Source organism: Phyllobates terribilis, unplaced genomic scaffold, assembly GCF_046119375.1.
Source record: "Phyllobates terribilis strain yellow unplaced genomic scaffold, ASM4611937v1 Scaffold_5__5_contigs__length_657084704, whole genome shotgun sequence".
Classification (NCBI taxonomy): domain Eukaryota; kingdom Metazoa; phylum Chordata; class Amphibia; order Anura; family Dendrobatidae; genus Phyllobates; species Phyllobates terribilis.
This window is the reverse complement of record NW_027362765.1, coordinates 547,116,796-547,137,258: the sequence shown is the minus strand read 5'-3', so window position 1 is coordinate 547,137,258 and position 20,463 is coordinate 547,116,796. Positions and strand designations below refer to the sequence as shown.

Here is a 20,463-nt window from a genome sequence, read left to right as displayed (position 1 = left end):
GAATTTTTGACGCTGTGTATTTTCACTGCTCATAAAAACGCTTTGTCTTACAGTTTCAGAAAAATGGATGGGATTTATTGAAATCTGATGCCCACTGGGATTTTTTTTTTTACTACTTTTTACTTTTTTTGCAAATTTAGACTTGTATCTGATGTGGCAATTCCACAACTAATAAATGTACATGGTCTGCGTTTCCGCCACGGAAACACATCAAAAACAGGTGTAATCCACACCTAAGTAGATTGATAAAGTTTAGCATGACACACTAACAAGACAAAATGCAGCATCAAAAACGCGATAAAAACACATGTTAAAAAGCGCAGTGAAAAATCGCAAGTAACCTAATTTAAATAATAGGTTCAGAAATTCTGCAACGTCAAAAATTCACCAAAAGCTCAACGTGGGAACATAGTCTAAAAGTCCATTTCTGGAACTACTTTGATAAGGAACAGTGATGTCCTCTGCCAGCTTATCTAGAGAAATGCACTGGGCGTTTCTGATACCGGGGACGTTTGGGTGCGGCCTCCCAAAGAAATATACTATATACTTTTATAAAAGTTAGAACTGGGCACAATTTGCCATGCCGTTCCATGTGTGTATATATGAAAAAAAAAAGATCAGAGGTCCAGATTCAACAAAGTATAAAAATTGAAATTTTATTTGAGAATCAGGGGGTAACAACAGTACAACAAGGAAAGGCGCACGTGCAAATATCAACAAGTGAAAAATACAACAATAAAATGGTAAAAAAGGGCAGATCCCATATCATATGAATGTGATATAAAGACAGATGTGTACATTACTTAGTATAATTAAAACATTTTATTATTATTGCATTTGTGCAATCACGATATACACAACACCAATGTGTGTGCCATGTATAAATGTTTTATCAGTAAGTACTGCAATTATGTTATTGGGATATATACATAACACACATATATGGTAGTGCCTCCTACTAAAGTAATACCTGCAGCTATTGCTCAAAGCACCTATAGCTTACAGGCAAATAGGGGATTGTTTATGGCAACTGCAGCTGCCAGCCTGGAGATGTGCAGCAGAAGGTGTTATATCTGTGGCACAACAACTGTTTACACTATAGGGTAATTGAGGGGGGGGGGGGGTGATATGTTAAAGGGGTATTCAGTAGTACGTCCCAAACTCTGTAAAATAGCTATAATAACTAAAAGAGCAGGTACTCACTATCCCCGGGTCTAGTGCTGACTGGCCATCCCTGCTCGGGTCTCGGCTGAGTAAAGGTAGATGGCACAAGCCAATGAGCTCAGTTATTGGCTTCAGCGTTGATGCACGCTGTCAATGTGACATTACTGCTGCAACCAAAACCCCGAGACCCGAGTAGAGATGGGGAACTGGCATTGCACCCGAGAAGGGTGTGTACCTGCTGTTATTTTAGCTATTTTACAGCATTTGGGGTCCACTTTCTTGAAAGTAAAAAAAACCCTTAGGAGCCCCTACTGGGTTACTTTTAACAATAACTATTACCTTAGGGTATACTTACCTGAAAAGGAAAATGCAGAGGAATTTTCCACAGTGTATCTGAAAATCCGCTGTGTTTTATATTACAAGCAATGGTGCATGAAATTTTGAGAAATCTCACAGCAAAAAATACCCACAGCGCTAATTGACTAGAACTGCAGCTACAGATGTAGATACAAATTTCACCCTTTACAATGCACAGGATGAGATGTGCAATCGCCTGACACCTTTTCATGATGATAGTTACTGTTACTGCAGCTCCTTTACTATCACTGCAGCACCTTTACTATCAGAGGTCCCCAGTAAATACACTCTGTGGCAGAATTTCCAGTGCAGAAAATCCACAGCAGAAAAAACCCGTGTGTACTTAAGCAAAAACAGAAGCAAATTCTCCTTCTGCCTAGACATTTAAACATATATAACACAAATTTTCGAAGCTGCGTGATTATTGTAGTAGTACATATAAATCCAAACTTTCCCCAATTTTGGCTCCACGTGCAAACTTACCAAGTGAAGGGAAAAAACAATCATTGGGTCCTGGTGGGGAGAGAGGAGTATTGGGTTCAGAGAGCAGATGTCGACCAGAATCTGACTGCTGACGACTAGCCATGAAAATAAGTCTAGGCCTCTGCTCAGTATTTCCAATAGGTGGATCATCAAAGACGGGATTTTCAATGCCATCAACACCTGCTTCACTGAAAGAATAAATAATTCATGATAAGCTATACAGGCTACATTGGCTGACCTAACTAAAACTGATAACCAGTTCTACTATTACATTGTTAACAAGTGGGGGATGTTATCAAGGGATTTAGAGATGTTTTGGCATCAAAAAGTTGCAAATTTTGTCGCTCCCTGTTTTTGTGCAAACATTTTTTTTTCAACATCATTTTTATTTGATTTTTCAAAACATAAATACATAACATACATCTAATCTGGTACATAGAGAGGTAAGAGTACCTGTACGCAGACTGGGTCTATAACAACTCTATTCACATATTTAATTGGTATAACAGATATAACAAACAACAAAATGAATTAGCTGACAGTATGTCTTATATCTCATCGAAGCCATCATGGATAATTAATGCATTTATATCTATGCCAGAAGTCCTGGCCCATTGATTGTTCTCCTCACCATTCTCTTCTTCATTTTAAGTTAAACGAAGTGGACCTAAGTTATTTTTGAGATCTTCTAGTATATACCATGCTGTAGATGTAAAGGGTTCTACCATTTTCCTTTTGTCCTCTATTGAACAACAATTTATAATAAATTGTTTCCATTTTAGAAGGAATTTGCCTACTTGCTTCTCTTTATTACATAGGGCGTCTTGTTGTTCTACCTCCATATAATGCTTCATTTGTGCTATTAGTTCCATAATGGGGTGGGATATTGTGATCTAGCCAATGTTTTAGGAGCTGTTTTTTTGCCAATATAATCCAGGTATGTAGGAGCTGCGGGGACTCACTATTAATTTGTTAGGGTTGTTTATGTTAGTCCAAACATGCAGCAGGGTTAAACATGGATAAAGGACATATCCTGGTCCCCATGTGGTGTTAATCATGTCAGCTGCCTGGTCCCAATAGAAAACCGATGCAGGACAGGACCAAAGGCCGTGTAGGAGGTCAGAGTGTGGATATTGGCACTTGGGACATGCAATTAGTCTATTAGAAAGTGGGTCTTTTTTTGGTAGATTGAAGGCATATATCACACCATGCATGATTTTGAATTGAGTTTCTCTCCACGACTCATTTAAAATAGGTTTCCTGAATATCCTCCAACCCGTTCTAATCTTCTTGTGGATATCTACATCATCAAATTGTTGTTTCCACAAGGTTAGGTTTCATTGATGAATATAGTGTAGATATTGAGGGGGTACCCATTGGAGATGACAGGATATTATCCAGTTCATTTCGGGAAGTTTCAAAGGTAACATCTCTTAAGTTAGCCATGACGGAGAGTTTGATCTGTTCATATTGGAAATAGTGCTCTGGGGGTAGTTCATATTTTCCTAAAGTTTCTGCACATGTTAGCCATCTCTGTTCAATTGGGTGAAGAAGGTGAGATATGTTCACAACATCTGCTTGTTGCCATTTTATAAAGAATTTATTTTCACTACCTTGGGGGAATTCTGGGTTGTGCCACAATGGAGGGTGTTTTGAGATTATGAATGAAAGGCCATATTTTTTCCTGACTGCTTTCCATGTAGAGATAGTATCTCTAAAGATCATGGATTTCTTGATTACAAATTGTGCAAACATTTTTTCAATCTTTTGTTTTTTTTTTAAGGGACTCTTACCCTTTTAAAAAGTAGATTTATTTTGGCGAGATTAGCTATGTAACATGGCCTAAGTCAGATTTATGAATTGAAATGTTTTAAGAAAAATTATTCGAAAAGCTGCAAACTTACCCAAGTAGGGGAAGATGGCATAAAAAAAAAAAAACAGTTCTAGACATACGTTTTACATCTAAAGATGTGCTATTTTTTTTTTTATTGCTGTGCGACACTTTGGTAAATACAAATAACAGTAATGCAACCACAAGCAAGATCGGATTAGAGAATTCTCAAGTTAAATTCGCCCATGAAGGGTCTTGTTGTCTATCTGGTTGTTCTAACATGTATGTTTGTATTGTACATTTTCAGGGTTAAAACCTTCAGTCATCTTTCACCCTATTTTTAACCCCTTATAAACATTAGATGTACTGGAACATCCAATGTCTTTGGTGCAGGGTCAGAAGATGAGCCGGCATCTTTCCTGGCAGACAATGGCTTTGGTATTCTGCCATAACCTGCCTCTAACAGCCAAGAATTTAGCTTATCCCTCTGCTGTTCACCCTTTAAATGCCAAGGTCAATCACCGCATGGTGGTATTTACAACATATGGCCCAGGGAGCACCATGCTAAGCACCTGTCAGCCATTCACGACACCAACAGGTTTGATAGCCAGGGGTCTTCTGAAGAGTACTCCTGTTAAGACCAGTCTGTGGCTGTTCATGGAAGAATGTGATTTTTGAAATCTATAATATAACCGGGGATGCGTACATCTGTCTGAAGCCTCGATAGATTCCAGACAGAAGCAGGCATCCAGCTGTTACAGGTAAGAGGAGGTGCATGGCGCCGGAGATCGCGTTATGCATAGACACTGAATGCATACCTCGATCTCTGGCGCCATACTTACATACTTACCTGACCGTGAGGAACGTTGCCGCGGTGCCTCTCTTCTGGCCGGAGACCGGGGCAGGAGTGAGGCGTCGGATCAGCGCGTGCACATAGCGCTATCCTTCGCCATTTTACTGAAGACACATTTACAGTGTGTCTTCAGCAAAATGGCGCCGCTCTCCTCCCCCGGCCTCCGGCAGAACAGGACGCTGCAGCGCTGGAGTACAGAGAAGAAAGGTGAGTATAACTGTTTATTTTTTTTTGTATGTGTGTACAGTGTGAAAGGGAAGAGGGGGCCACACATATCAGGATTATGGGGTGAGGGGACCATGCATATACCAGGATTGTGGGGTGAGGGGACCATGCATATACCAGGATTGGGGGGGTGAGGGGACCATGCATATACCAGGATTGGGGGGTGAGGGGTACCACGCATACCGGGATTGGGGATGAGGGGAGCCACGCATACCGGGAATGGGGATGAGGGGAACCACGCATACCGGGATTGGGGATGAGGGGAGCCACGCATACCGGGATTGGGGATGAGGGGAGCCATGCATACCGGGATTGGGGGATGAGGGGAGCCACGCACACCGGGATTGGGGATGAGGGGAGCCACGCATACCGGGATTGGGGGATGAGGGGAGCCACGCACACGGGGATTGGGGATGAGGGGAGCCACGCACACCGGGATTGGGGGATGAGGGGAGCCACGCACACCGGGACTGGGGATGAGGGGAGCCACGCACACCGGGATTGGAGATGAGGGGAGCCACGCACACCGGGATTGGGGATGAGGGGTGCCACGCATACAGGGATTGGGGATGAGGGGTGCCACGCATACAGGGATTGGGGATTAGGGGTGCCACGCATACCAGGGTTGGGGAGTGAGGGGTACCACGTATACCAGGGTTGGGGGGTACCACAGATACCGGGATTGGTGGGTGAGGGGTACCACGCATACCGGGATTGGGGATGAGGGGTGCCACGCATATCGGGATTGGGGATGAGGGGTGCCACGCATATCAGGATTGGGGATGAGGGGTGCCACGCATACCAGGATTCGGATGAGGGGCCATGCATACCGGGATAAGGATGAGGAGTGCCATGCTACCAGGATTCGGATGAGGGGCCATGCATACCAGTATGGGGATGAGGGATGGGGTACCATACATACCAGGATAGGGATGAGGGATGGGGTACCATGCATACCAGGATAGGGATGAGGGGTGCCATGCATACCAGGATTGGGGATGAGGGGTGCCACGCATACCAGGATTGGGGGTGAGGGGTGCCATGCATACCAGGATTGGGGGTGAGGGGTGCGATGCATACTAGAATAGGGATGAGGGGTGCCATGCATACGGGGATAGGGGATGAGGGGTGCCATGCATACAGGGATAGGGGATGAGGGGTGCCATGCATACCGGGATTGGGGATGAGGGGTGCGATGCATACTAGAATAGGGATGAGGGGTGCCATGCATACCAGGATAGGATGGTGGGGACAGGATGGGGGCAGCACAAATACCAGGAGGGGGGCAGCACATACCACACATACCAGCATGGGAGACCATATACCAATAAAAATGCTCGCCACCCGGGCGTAGAATGGGTTCAATAGCTAGTATGATATAAGTGACTGAATGTTCCCAGGTTCAAATCTCCTGAGATGACAAAAAATATGGTAAAAATATACATATTTTTTAAATATACGATATATAAAAAATACATTTAAATTAAATTTAAAAATTCAAATCACCTCCCTTTTTTTCATATTAAAAATAAAAACATAATAAAAATTATACGCGTTATAACCCTCATATGGCAATCTTGACAAATTGTTAAAAAGTTATGGATCTTGGAGGAACAGGAGGGAAATTCGAAAGTGCAAAAAAGAAAATTGTCTGCATCAGTAAGAGGTTAAAATATTTTTTTTTCTGCAACCCCACAGGTTTCAGCAAAAGGCCACGGCCCTGCTATCAGTATTCGGTCAGTATTTTCTCTCAGGAGTGCGAGCCAAAACCAGGTGAGAAACAATCAGAGAAAAGGTATAATAGAAACAAGTCACCAATTCTGCATTTATCACCCACTCCTAGTTTTGGCTCCAACTCCTGAGAAAAAATACTGACCGAATACTGATAGTGGAGCTGTGGCCTAAAACTTATTTCTTTATCAAGAGGAAACCTACTGTTGTTTCATGCTGCAAACAAATGACAAATTTGCTTGGGAAATTAGTATTCCTGTAGAAATACTTATTTAACATTGGTCACAGACCAGGCAACGTTACACTGAGGATAGCCATGCATGAGATTTAGGTTATTGTTTCTTTCCATTTGTACATAGAAATGTATCAAGCTAAGAAATGAGGCCAGGTTCACACCACATTTTTGCCTCGATAGTGGCCCTTCCGTGGCTTCTGCCTGAAGCCCTAAAAAACATTCAATCGCATTGCTTCCATTGATTTTAATAAAGCAGATGGAGTCATTTTGTAGTCTGTCTGACCTCATTTTCAGCAGAATCTGCCTTTTTCACGCAGCTACAAAAACGCAATTGACCATGTTTTTGTACCTGCCTCAAAAGGGCGGACGCTGCCGAAAAGGCTCCGTTGGCAGAGAAGCCCCTGTCCCGTTTTTCAGGGCTTTAGATGGAAGCCCCGATGATTGCTTACGTGTGGCAAAAACGTGATGTGAACTCGGTCTGACAAGAATATATAGCATCGTTGCGTTCATTCGAACATACCTTTCCATCCTTACTAACTCTTGTGCTCCTAAAAAAAGAAAAAGAAAAAAATTTGTGTTTACTCGAATTACATACTAAAATGCAATAATTTTCTTAATTTGTGCTAATGTTAAATATAAAATACTAAAGCAGGCAATTCAGCAAAGCTTTTATGCCACAATACTGGAGTAAAGCTATAAAGGACATATTGATATTCATGCTATAGCAACTCCATTTTGTCTGCTTGCTTCAAAATCATGTTATTATACTCTTTGCATAACATACATTCTTTCCCTCCTTTTCTCTTGCTTCACATGCAACTTTCCCACACTAACCTTTTCTCTCGAGAACATTCTATGAGACACCCTGCTCCTGTTATCTAGCTAGTCTGAGCCAGGATGTGTAACCTTGTAACTTTCCATCGTGCACCGAACTAACGATAATATGACCATATGTGTATTTCCGTAATAATTGTACTAACATTGGTTCAAGCTTGTAGTATGGCTGTAGGTGATTGGCTATTGATATACTCAAAACAATATAAAATGCTAAGTAGAAAGAAACGGAGTTAGAGATTCTCAAATCCTCCCATACAGAGCTTTGCCTCCATCTGGTTTTCTGTTGGATTGCGCAATCAACCTTGTAACATAATAATTTAACACGTACTTGGTCAACCGTGAAGGGTCATTACTGCCCTCCCTCAACAAAGCGATTTGAAAAGTTGCAAAGTGTTGTGAAAACATCAAGTCACAACATCTTTTTACAACAGTTTAAAGCAGCTCCATCTAAGTGGGCAGAGCTGGGGATGAAACAGGATTGGACATGGCTATACCCACCGATCAAATTCAGCAAAAGTGAAGGTGGTTTTTCTTACCAGAAATGTTATTCCAGTCACTGACTGGAGTAGCATTTATGGCAAGGTGCACGTCAGGGTAGATACTCCAAAGTCATTAAATGGTGAATGTTTATTTTTATTTTATTATTTGTGTGATATTTCCCTTTGTTTTTACTTACTTCATAAGCAATTAAGTATTTTCATATATTTTTCAATATTTAGATTTTGTATCCTTTTGTAGGTTTCAGGTTGATTTGATACATAAATCACTATGTATATATATTTATTTCTATGTTCACATGTTCATTTGGTGTGGATCTTTAGAAGCAAATACTGAAACGTATTGTTTCTGCATCTGTAGTCCACATGTATTTTTGCACTTATCCATGAGTTTTTGTGTGCGTTTCTTGATGTTTTGAATGAGTAAAAGACACACCATTAAAGATATATTCCTGCAAATAATAGACATGCTGTGGATGTAAAAAAAAACAAAAAAAAAAACACAAAAAAGAAAATTTCAGCTCAGATTCAGAACAATAAAAAAAAAAAATCTGATTTTTTTTTATGTTCAGAATAAATTAAAATAAATATAAAATCTGCACCAGACATGCAAGGCATGAACCTACCCTAAAGCTAAGTTGAACTACTCCGATCAGGTAGATGGAAGCGATTTGGATTTATAGAAATTTCTGCAACAAATCTGCTGTGTGAATATCCTACATGAATATTTGTAAAGTGCAGTGGAGAAACTATTCTATCTAGTGAGGTTGCCTTTCCTCATTTTAAGCAAATTTTGGTCAACATTTGTCAACATAAAAATGAGTTGATCTTTGGGGTGGGTAAAGGAAATATATTAGCTGAAGCTTTTTTATTCAGCGTGGAAGTAAAATTGGCACATTTGTTTCTAATGGGTCATTCAGACGTCCGTTTTATGCATATGAGAGTTACCCGTGATTTTCAAGGAAAGCACTTGCACCTATTATAGCCCATGGGGCCACTCACAAGTCCATTTTTTTTCCTTGGACCGAGTGGTCAGCGAACAATATTAGATACATGTCTGATTCTGGTCCGAGGGTTGGATCAAAATTGGCAATGCAAGTCAATGGTTTTGTGAAAAAAAATCAGACCGCACTCCGATGTAATCCGAGTACGGTTCAATTTTCACAGACTGTCAGAATGGAGAAGGTGCAGAAATAGTTTTGTTTTTTTATTTCTCTACTAGTGTTGAGCGAGTATGTTCTATTAACCCTTTTGCCAAGTATGCTCGGGTGAGCTCCGAGTATTTATAGCTGCTCGGAGATATGGTTGAATCGCTCCCGTGTGCATCATTTGCGACTGTTTGACAGCTTTAATACATGTGAGGAATGTCTATTTCTTACACATTCCTCACATGTAATAAAGCTGTCAAACAGTTGCAAATCATGCACACGGGAGCAATTCAACCATATCACCGTGCAGCTGTAAATACTCGGAGCACGGCCCGAGCATACTCGGACAGAACATACTCGCTCAACCCTAGTCTCTACATATGAGAATATTGGATGACACTCGTACCACATTCTGATCAAACTCTGAAGAAACTATGATCAGAGTCTGATCAGAATAATCGATCCTATTTGTACGCAAACAAAATCGGACGTCTGAATGAGGCCTGAGGGTGAACACACATGATGAGGATTTTAGTCTGTTAGGCCACGTTCACACGTTCAGTATTTGGTCAGTGTTTTACCTCAGTATCTGTAAGCCAAATCCAGAAGTGGAACAATCAGGAAAAGTATAATAGAAGCACGTCACCACTTCTGCATCTATCACCCACTCCTGGTTTTGGCTTACAAATACGGAGGTAAAAAACTGACCAAATACTGAACATGTGAATGTGGCCTTAAGTTCTGCTAGGCTACACTCCCACAATGATCTTTTGGTGAGTTTTTGAAGCTGCAGAATTTCTGCAACATTTCATCTATTATTAAAATTAGGTTACTTGCGTTTTTTCTTTGCCTTTTTGTATGGATTTTTTTTTACCATGCGTGATCGCGTTTTTGATGCTGCATTTTTTGGTGTTTTGCACTTTAAACAAAGCTGCTTTGTTTTTGATCCTTCCTGGTATTTGACTAACAAAACTTTATTGATACGCTTAAGTGCAGATTACTTGCGTTTAAGATGTGTTTCTGCCACGGAAATGAATGTGCGTTTTGCTCCTGCAGATTTTCTGATTGTAATGTAAGTCTATAGGGAAAATCCGCACAGAAAACTCAGAGTACCCGCAAGAGAAAATAACATTCTGTGGATTTGAAACGCGCCACAGGTCAGTTTACAGGGAGTAGAATAAAAGCACAGTGGGCGGGAGATTTCTATAAATCCCATCCACTTTACTGGAACTGTAAGACGCTGTGTTTTTGACGCAGAAAAATACGCAGCATCCAAGAAGCACCAAAAGCTCATCATGGGAACGTAGCCTAACTTTCCAATTTATTTGAAACATTCCCATTCAGACAAATGGCACCAGTTTTCAGAAATTTGCAGTAATTTCTGCATGGAAATTCTCCCTAAAATTCTCATTATCTTCATCACAATATAGTACATTTCCACCTACAAAACATACTTCTGTTAGTGACGGCTTTTCTTTGTTTATAAACCAGAACTAGTATGAGAGGCATACATAGGACTCCAACAATGCAGGCCGCTATTGCCAAGGCTGCTGCTGTTGTACCTAGAAGGAAAAAAATAAGAATTATTATTTTATTTATTTTTTTTTTTACTTAAAGCAATAGCATCTACACACTGCAAGTAGCAGAAGAAAAAAAGAATTAAAAAAAATAATTAAAAGGTTTCTATTAATACAAATTTTTTTTTATCAAATTTGAGTTTTTAACAAGGTAAAAACAGTGATCTATGATGTTCTTTTCCATCAAAAATATCCAGTCAAATACATTTAACCTGTAATGAAAAAAATCATCAGCAGGATTTGTGCATACCATTTAAGGGCCGTACAATTAGTGTAGGAACATATGTTCTCCATCGAGCCAATATACACTTCTAAACATTGAAGTTACAACATAAGAATGAAAAGTTGTAAAATTATCGAAATCATAGGATGGATGTTAATGACATGCAAATGCTGAAAACATAGAAATAAAGTTTTCAAATCATCGAGTAGAAGCACAATAAGCAAAAATCCACTTACACATTTTGGCATGTAATCAATGAGTTTATTAATGGATGTTGGAAGAATGTTCTGCCATGCTTGACACTCCTGGGCACACAAATAATCAATAGTCACTCCTTGTGGCACCCTTTGCAAATGCCCACCAATGATGCCCCAGATGTGATCAATGGGAAACAAATCCGGGGACACTGCAGGCAATGGTAGCAGATTTAGGCCACACAATCATTAACATCTGCTTCTTGTCATGCAGACTGCTATCCGTAGCATGAGTAACATGCTGCCTGACCTTGATGTGTTGAAAAATGGCTACTGAGAAACTTTGGTGAAATGGCCATACCACTGGATCCATGACAAAATCAATATAACGTTGAACTGTTAGTGTATCTGGAATGAAGACTAGAGGAATCTTGCTACCAAGTATTAAGCCACTGACACCATAATCCCAGGAGAAGGACTAGTGTGATGTTCCCTCACTAAGTCCTCTTCATGCCCATGTGGTCTGCTGGCCAGTCTCCAGCTATCATTGAGTCTAAGACAAAAGTAGGACTTATTTTTGAAGAATATAGCCCTCTTCTCCTCTTCACCATGATAGCCTTTGAGAGTGGTGGCGTGAGATCACTAGAACGCCTGTACTGGAAATCTGGCTTGTAAACCAATGCTGTACAAACAGCTCTATTGGTTTATGCGCACACTGACACCTTACGCTTGGTATGGACTGCCAATTTCACTGGCTGTACAGAATGGATCACTTCTGGAACCGATATTACAATCATTTTTCTAAAGTGTCCCAAAGTCTGTATTTCAACATGATAATGTCATGTCTACTGTGAGCAGACTGCTTGGCCTAATCGTGCTACTATGGTCTGCAGCATCTCTAGACTTGTCTCCCATTAAGCACATCTGTGACGTCATTGGTCCACAATTGCAAATGGAGCTGCCAGCAGTGGAACTTGATGATATGTGTCCCCAAGTGCATTCAACATGGCAAAACATTCCTCTGGCAGGCATCAATTACCTTGTTGGTAGCAACCAAGTGTGTGTGTGTTTCTGTGCATGAGACTCATATTTGATAAAGAACAAATCAAGACATTTTGATAATTTTGTTTCTCTTTCTTCGTCATTTGTAGACTAATAACATGTCTATCCATCATATGATTTCCAAAACTCCATGACTTTTCCTCCTTGGTGTTGCAATTTTAATGTTGAGAAATATAAATCACTATAACATTTTTCTCTTCAGTATGCAGTGCGCCAATACAAAAATTATACCGTGCAGTATAATTTTTATTTTCTAATTTGGAGTCAATAAGCGAATAAGACCATCTACGCCCATTCAGTAGCATATACATTGGCACCGTCAGTTAGAAGTCAATATAAGCCTATTTTTTTGTACTATTTAAGTAAAGATAATATAGTACATATTATAAGTGATTTAAGTCCCCCTAAAAGGACTAAAAATTAGAGTAAAAACTAAAAAAAATTAAAAAAACTATGAAAAAATTTAAATTTTAATCAATCAACTTTTCCCCATTTATACAAAGAATACATTTAAAAAAATAGTTTCATCATGACCATAAAAGTCCATTTTATTAGAGTATAAAATTCTAAAAACTGTGGATTAATCACACAAAAAGAAAAAAGATAAATTGTAACTGTAGAATTGTACCATTTTTTCAAAAAATACAATAAAAATCAATCAAATCATATGTACCCTTAAATGGTATCAAATAAAAACATCAGCTCAGCACTAAAATACAAGCTCACCTTCACAGACAGACAGAAAATAGATGCTTAATTTCAATGGCCTAAACTACTTTGTATACAAAATGTTCTAAAAGGAACCTATTGCCTACAAATACAGTTTCAATCAAAAAGATTCAACCATTGCAAAGTGGGTTTAATAGCAAAATGTAAAAACTTTCTGCACTTTCCAATAAATCAATTAAACAACAATTTAAATACTATAGCTCTCAACACAATACAATAATAGGCTTGTCCAAATTCAACACAAAATGCCTAATTTAATGACTACTGCAGTATCAGAATTATTCAACCTATTTGAATAGAATCCCTCATAGAAGCACATTTCTAACTAATGTGTTGTATCCAATTAAGCCCTAGATTAGTTGCATCAGATGTGCTTGTACATCAGGGGTGCTTGAGATAAAACACATCAAATACCTAGACTGGCTAGAGGTTTGTAAACTAGACTTTTGATTGCATGTTGGAAAAAAAACGTCAAGGGAATGATCCAGAGAGTTAAGAGAAGAGTCATTGTCTTGCACAAAAAAAGGAAAGGATACATAAAGTTAGCAAAGGCATTGAATGTCGCTAGAGACACAGTTGGGAGAAAAATTTGCAAGGGGTTGTCCGGCTTTAGGCTACAAGTTTGCATGCTGTGAGGATTCTGCGATACAGGTGCCAGGAGCAGGCAGTCATGTGACAGCAAGTATGCAATTTGCATACTTCTGGTCACATTCCAACTCGACAAGTCCAGTCTCACTCAATATACTTTCATTGAACGAGGCAGCGCACGTTTAGTCAGCACATGACTGCATGTATGGAAATTGCATATTTGAGGTCACACGCCAGCCGTTCCCCACGCTATAGAATCTTCACTGTGCACAGTGCCTGCATGTAAAGTGATTGCAGACAGGAAGCAATTTCATACTGCCACCAGATTCCTGAGGAGGCAGGTGGCTGAAAACCCCTGATTGACTACAAAGGACCAACTGCAATATTTGGTGGCAGCAGGCAGAGTTTTCAGTTTGCAGAGTAAGGCTCATACTTAACACTAAAAGTGTCAAAACTCTGAAGTGCACCTATACTGCCTCCCAAAACATTTTGTAATTCTGTTCCATGTGGTAATGAAACAATGGTACAATTTTTCGGGCCTATGGATCAGCGGTATGTCTGGAGGAAGAAAAATGGAGCATATGCTGAAAAGAACACCCTACCTTCAGTGAAGTATGGTGGTAGCTTAGTAATGCTTTAGGGTTTCTTTGCCTCATCTGACATAGGCGAAAGGTAAGATAAATGCAATCTAGCATCAAAAATCGTGGACAAAAACATCATTGGTCCAATTCATCAAATCTTTAAAAAAAAAAAAGCTTTGAAAAGTCAAAGAATTTTTGCACAACAGATAGTTGCACAAACATGCTGTCACTTTTGGCATTTCAAGGCAGTTTGAATCAACTTCACCAAAATGGGCAGCTCTGGGAGGCGTGGAGCCAGGCAAGGGCCACATCAGCCCATCATATTCTTCAAAACTTAAAAACATAACATAGTTTTGTTAACCAGAATTGCTACTGGTATTATTTCTGGCAGAGTGTCAAATTCATTAAGTGACGTGCGCCTGTTAATGAATTTGGTGCTTTTACTCCAGCAAATCTGATGGCGCGCAACCGTGCACAACGTCAGTTTTGATGAATCGGCCACCATGTTTTCTGTGAAGAAGCTGAAACTTCGGCATCATTAGACCTTTCAAACAGGACAAAAATCCCAAAATAGCTGCAAAGCCCACCGAAGCTTGGTTTGAGAAGTCCTGGAAGATTTTGGATTTGCCACCACCGTTTCCAAACTTTAATGGAATTTGAAGTCAGTTGCAGCACAGAACGCAAATAATATTAAAGAACTGCAGGCCATTGCTCATGAAGAATGGGTTAAGATTCCTTAGTAATGCTGCCAGAGGCTGGTGATTGGCTAAGCGAGACATTTATAGTAGGTCATAAAAGCCAAATGTGCTGTACTAACTAGTAAGACTGGACTCAATAGTCCAAAGGAGATGTTCTCCGACACCAAAGGAAAGTAGTTAAAACTTGGCTTTTAATCATACATGATAAAAAAAAATTGGTAGAATGTGCTCATTAAAAAAAAAAAAACATAATCTTACGAGTTTCGGGTAGAAAAACCCTTAATCATAGCGAGAGTAAGATGAGACGCTTCTCATGAAGGGGGTGAGTAATTCTGAGATTGCAGTAGTCATAGAAAGTGGCCTTTTGTGTTGAATTTGGAGAAATTACTTGTTAAATTAGTTCTATTGACCTATTTAAATTGTTCTTTGATTAGTTTATTGCAAACATCAGAAAGTTTATACATTTTGCAAATAAACCAAATATGCGATGGGGGTTGAATAATTTTTGATTGCGACTGTACAATTCAGCTGTATGCTTAAAATCGTTCAGTTTCTTTTAACAGATAGTATCTTAACAATGGCATACAAAAAGAAAACTATATATTCCCTCACCATCATTGTCCTGCTCTTGTGATTGAAACGAACATGTCTGAAGATTTGGGTCATCTAAAATATAAGAAATAACAATTAAATGTGGAATCCATTTTTAAAGAACTGCATAGTCTATGTTTCCTTTTGTATAGGACATTAATGTATGATATCTGGGGATCCAAATCCCAAGGAAATCCTACCATGAGCTGAACAAAGTGATGCTCGCTAAAATGCTGCAGCTTTTCTCTGCAATAACTGGCACCACAATCAATAATAATAATAATATTTCTATAGTGCAAACATATTCCACAGCACTTTACAATTAAGCGGGACATGTACAAATAATAAAGATAAAAAGAAGTTACACATAGTTCAACAGTTACAGGAGAAGGGAGGGCCCTGCTCGCAAGCTTACAATCTGTATGGAGATGGCGAGGACATGCTTGTCTTGTATAGTCCAGCCATGATTATAATAAATAGGGCATTTCAAATAACCTGCATGATCCAGTCATCAGCCAGTATCTGTCTAAGTACAGTTACCAAGTGTTATTGGGTGCAAGGAGGAAGTGGACACAGATGAATAGGTGGCACCAGATTCTGAGGAAAATGTAGAAAAAGGGAATAAGGAAGAGTTAGATTAGTGAAGTAAGGTGGTAGGCCTGTCTAAAGAGATGTGTTTTTAAAGCATGCTTAAAAATGTGGGGGCTGGGTATTAGTCAGATCGTACGGGCTAATGCATTCCAGAAAACTGGCGCAGCACCAGAGTAGTCTTGAAGATGGAGGTGGGAGGTTAGGATTATGGAGGATGTTAGTCTTAAGCCCCTGTCTCGCATAGCGAGATCGCTAGCGAGATCACTGCTGAGTCAAGGTTTTGGTGACGCAACAGCGACCTCACCAGCGATGTCGCTATGTGTGACACTTTGCAGCGATCAGGCCCCTGCTGTGAGGTCGCTGATCGCTGCAGAATGTCCTGGACCTTTTTTTGGTCGTTGCCCTCCCGCTGGTCAGCACACATCGCTGTGTGTGACCAGCGGGAGCAGCGATCAGGCTGGTAACCATGGTAAACATTGGGTTACTAGGGGCACACGCGCACCTAGCAACCCGCTGTTTATCATGGTTACAAGCCTGCTAAAGTGAGCAGTAACCTCCCGCTCACCGTAGCAGAGTGGTAACCATGATAAACAACGGGTTACTAGGTGCGCGTGTGCCTGTAGTAACCCGATGATTACCATGGTTACCAGCCTGCTCCTGCTTCAGCATCTTTCCACGATGTCGCTGCTCCCCTGATCGTTGGTGAGCCTGCCTGTTGAACAGCTCCCCAGCGATGTATTAGCGACGCAGCAACGATCCCTGACAGGTCGTATCGTTGTCGGGATCGCTGCAGCGTCGCTAAGTGCGATGGGGCCTTTAGATCAGTTGTAGAAGGGAGAGTGTGGGTAGGGTGATAGACAAAGATAAGGGAGGAGATATAGGGTGGTGCAGAACTGTGGAGGGCCTTGTGGGTGAGAGAAAATTTTATATTGTACTCTGAAGTGGATGAGTAACCAGACAGAAATATTACCCTGGCTGCCGCATTCAGGACGGATTGGAGAGAAGAAAGTTTGGTTAGAGGGAGACCCATCAGTAAAGAGTTGCAGTAGTCCAGACGAGAGTGAATAAGAGCGACAGTCAGAGTTTTTGCAGCTTCAAAAGGAGAGAAAAGGTCGGATTCTGGAGATGTTTTTAAGGTGGAAGTAACATGAGCGAGTGAGTGATTTGATATAGGAAATAAAGAAAAGTTCTCTCTGGCAAATATGACCCCAAGACAGTGAGTGTGCTACTTGGGATTTATGGTTGAACCACCCAAGGCAATTCCAATATCGGGTATAGGTAGGTTAGTAGAGGGGGGAAACACAAGAAGTTCAGTTTTGGAGAGATTCAGTTCCAGATAGAGGGAGGACATGATGCTAGAGGCAGAGGACAGACAATCCCTGGTATTTTGTATTAATGTGAGGGGGAAAGGTGTATAATTGAGTGTCATCAGCATAGAGATGGTCCTGGAAACCAAATCTGCTTATCATAAGTGTGGTTGTACCTAGTATTACAGCTCTTCAGATCCAACACACAGCTGCGCTACATCATAAGCTGCTTCACTAGGCAAATCCACCCATGTAAGGACTTTGTGGAACAGTGTATTGCAGCAGAGAGGGTGTCTGCCCCATTCTTCTGCTGATTTATAGGATCATTCATCTTAAGGATAGGCCATCAATGTTATATATTTGAAAAACCCTTTATTAAAACTGTATAAATTTTTACTTTAAATGTTCCTGTTCCCTGTGGAATTAGCTGACATAAAATGGATAATACCATTACAAATATTTAGATACTAAATATCAATGAGAACATACTCTTTACTAGTGAATTTGCCTAAACTGAATATGGAGACAATCACTTGTATGATGGCCATGCCTACTAAGTATGTCTTTGGAGTTAATACTGTAAAATAGTGGAATATGTTGTGATACCTAAAGGTAGTCCAGTTTTACTAAATAAAGCACCTGTGTGTGCATCATATGACAAAAGAGTTTTGTTTCTACTGGAAGTAAAACAATGACCGTCCCCTTTAAAGCGAACACGTCAGAAGGATTTTGCTAAGTAAACTACAGGCAGTGTCATGTTGGGGCTGCTGCACTGATTAATATGATACCTGAGGTGAAGAAATCCATCTTGTGGTTCTTGTGTAATCAGTGTTTGCAGTTCTGAGTTAATGATATGCTTGTGCTCTGGGGCGGGACTGTAGGCAGGGTCTTATCCTGGTGCTCTAGGCCAGATCAGCAAGATAAGACCTGCCCACAGGCCCACCCCAAAGCACAAGTATGTTCCTCATCATAGAGACAGAGAGGCAGAGAGATGGGGGTGGGCCTGTGGGCTGGTCTTATCTCGCTGATCTGGCCTAGAGCACCAAGGAAAGATCCCGCTTACAGTCCCGCCCCGAAGCACAGGCATATCATAAACTCAAAACTGCAAACAATGATTACACAAGAACCACAAGACGGATTTCTTCACCTCAGGTATCATATTAATCAGTGCAACAACCCCAACATAACACTGCCTATAGTTTACTGCACAAAATCCTGCTGACAGGTTCGCTTTAAAGAGTTGTTTCCATCTTAGCCTTTTCTGACTGAGAAGGGAATAACTAAATCCAGCTCTGACCACTTGAAGTTGAGCTGCAGGAACAGCCAATGAAATATGCCATTTCTGTTACTGCCATAGTAATGAATGAGAATTATGGGAACAATGTAACTCAGAGCTACAGATTTTGATGAGAAAGGCTGAGTTCAGTGGTCAGAGCTGTACAGAATTATTACAATATCAGCCATGAAAGGTTGAGATGGGAATAACCTTTGAAATGACCGAAAGTAGAAAACTGTCTAACAAGCCATCATAAATTAACCTTTTTTTGCTCAACCTGTAATACCTTTCCAGAAAGAATGTCATATATTTGTCATATACTATATACAGTGGGGAAAATAAGTATTTGATACACTGCCGATTTTGTAAGTTTTCCCACCTACAAAGAATGGAGAGGTCTGTAATTTTTATCGTTGGTACACTTCACCTGTGAGAGACAGAATTTAAAAATAAAAACCAGAAAATCACATTGTATGATTTTTAAATAATTAAGTTGCATTTTATTCCATGAAATAAGTATTTGATCCTACCAGCAAGAATTCTGGCTCTCACAGGCTTCTTCAAGAAGCCCTCCTACTCTGCACTCATTACTTGTATTAATTGCACCAGTTTGAACTCATTAACTGTATAACAGACACCTCTCCACACACTTAATCACACTCCAACCTCTCCACCATGGCCAAGACCAAAGAGCTGTCTTAGGACACCAGGGACAAAACTGAAGACCTGCACAAGGCTGGGATGGGCTACAAGACAATAGGCAAGCAGCTTGGTGAGAAAGCAACAACTGTTGGCGCAATTATTAGAAAATGGAAGAAACACAAGATGACTGTCAATCTTTCTCAGTCTGGGGCTCTATGCAAGATTTCGCCTTATCAAGTAAGGATGACTCTGAGAAAGGTCAGGAATCAGCCCAGAAATAGGAGGACAGGAGGACCTGGTCAATGACCTGAAAAGACCTGGGACCACTGTCTCAAACATTATCGTTAGTAACACACTACGCCATCATGGATTAAAATCTTGCAGGGCATGCACAGTCCCCCTGCTTACGACAGCACATGTCCAGATCCATTTGAAGTTCGCCAATGACTATCTGGATGATCCAGAGGAGGTATGAGATAAGGTCATGTGCTCAGATGAGACCAAAATAGAACTTTTTGGTATCAACACTCGCCGTATTTGGAGGAAGAAGGACGAGTACAAACCCAAGAACCCCATCACAATCTTGAAGCATGGTGAAGGAAACATCATATTTTGGGGGTGCTTTTCTGCAAAGGGGACAGGAGGTCTGCACTGTATTCAAGGAAGGATGGATGGGGTCATGTATCGCGTCAATTTGGTCAACAACCTTCTTCCCTCATTAAGAGCATTGAAGACAGATCGTGGCTGGGTCTTCCAGCATGACAATTACCCAAAACACGCAGTCGGGGCAACTAAGAAGTGGCTCTGTAAGAAGCATTTCATGGTCCTGTAGTGGCCTAGCCAATCTCCAGACGTGAACCCAATCGAAAATCTTTGGAGGGAGCTAAAACTCAATATTGCTTAGTAACAGTCCCGAAACCTGAAAGATCTAGAAAAGATCTGTATGGAGGAGTGGGCCAAAGCCTCTGCTGCAGTGTGTACAAACATGGTAAAGAACTAGAGGAAACGTCTGACCTCTGTAATTGCAAATAAAGATTTCTGTA

At 40.6% G+C, this 20,463-nt stretch overlaps 2 protein-coding genes across 3 annotated transcripts in view; one reads left to right on the top strand and one right to left on the bottom strand.

Moving 5' to 3' along the window:
• Positions 1-20,463, top strand: part of CDH23 (cadherin related 23) — a 1,802,240-nt gene that overhangs the window by 1,535,072 nt on the left and 246,705 nt on the right. The gene's annotated exons all lie outside the window — the stretch shown is intronic.
• VSIR (V-set immunoregulatory receptor) overlaps positions 1-20,463 on the bottom strand; it is a 61,718-nt gene that overhangs the window by 2,762 nt on the left and 38,493 nt on the right. Inside the window, exons 3-6 of the mRNA XM_073685851.1 lie at positions 15,626-15,679; positions 10,816-10,923; positions 7,400-7,427; positions 2,005-2,192 (exon numbers count right to left, since the gene is read on the bottom strand). Coding sequence (XP_073541952.1) covers positions 2,005-2,192; positions 7,400-7,427; positions 10,816-10,923; positions 15,626-15,679 — 378 coding nt within the window. The remainder of the gene's footprint in view (positions 1-2,004; positions 2,193-7,399; positions 7,428-10,815; positions 10,924-15,625; positions 15,680-20,463) is intronic.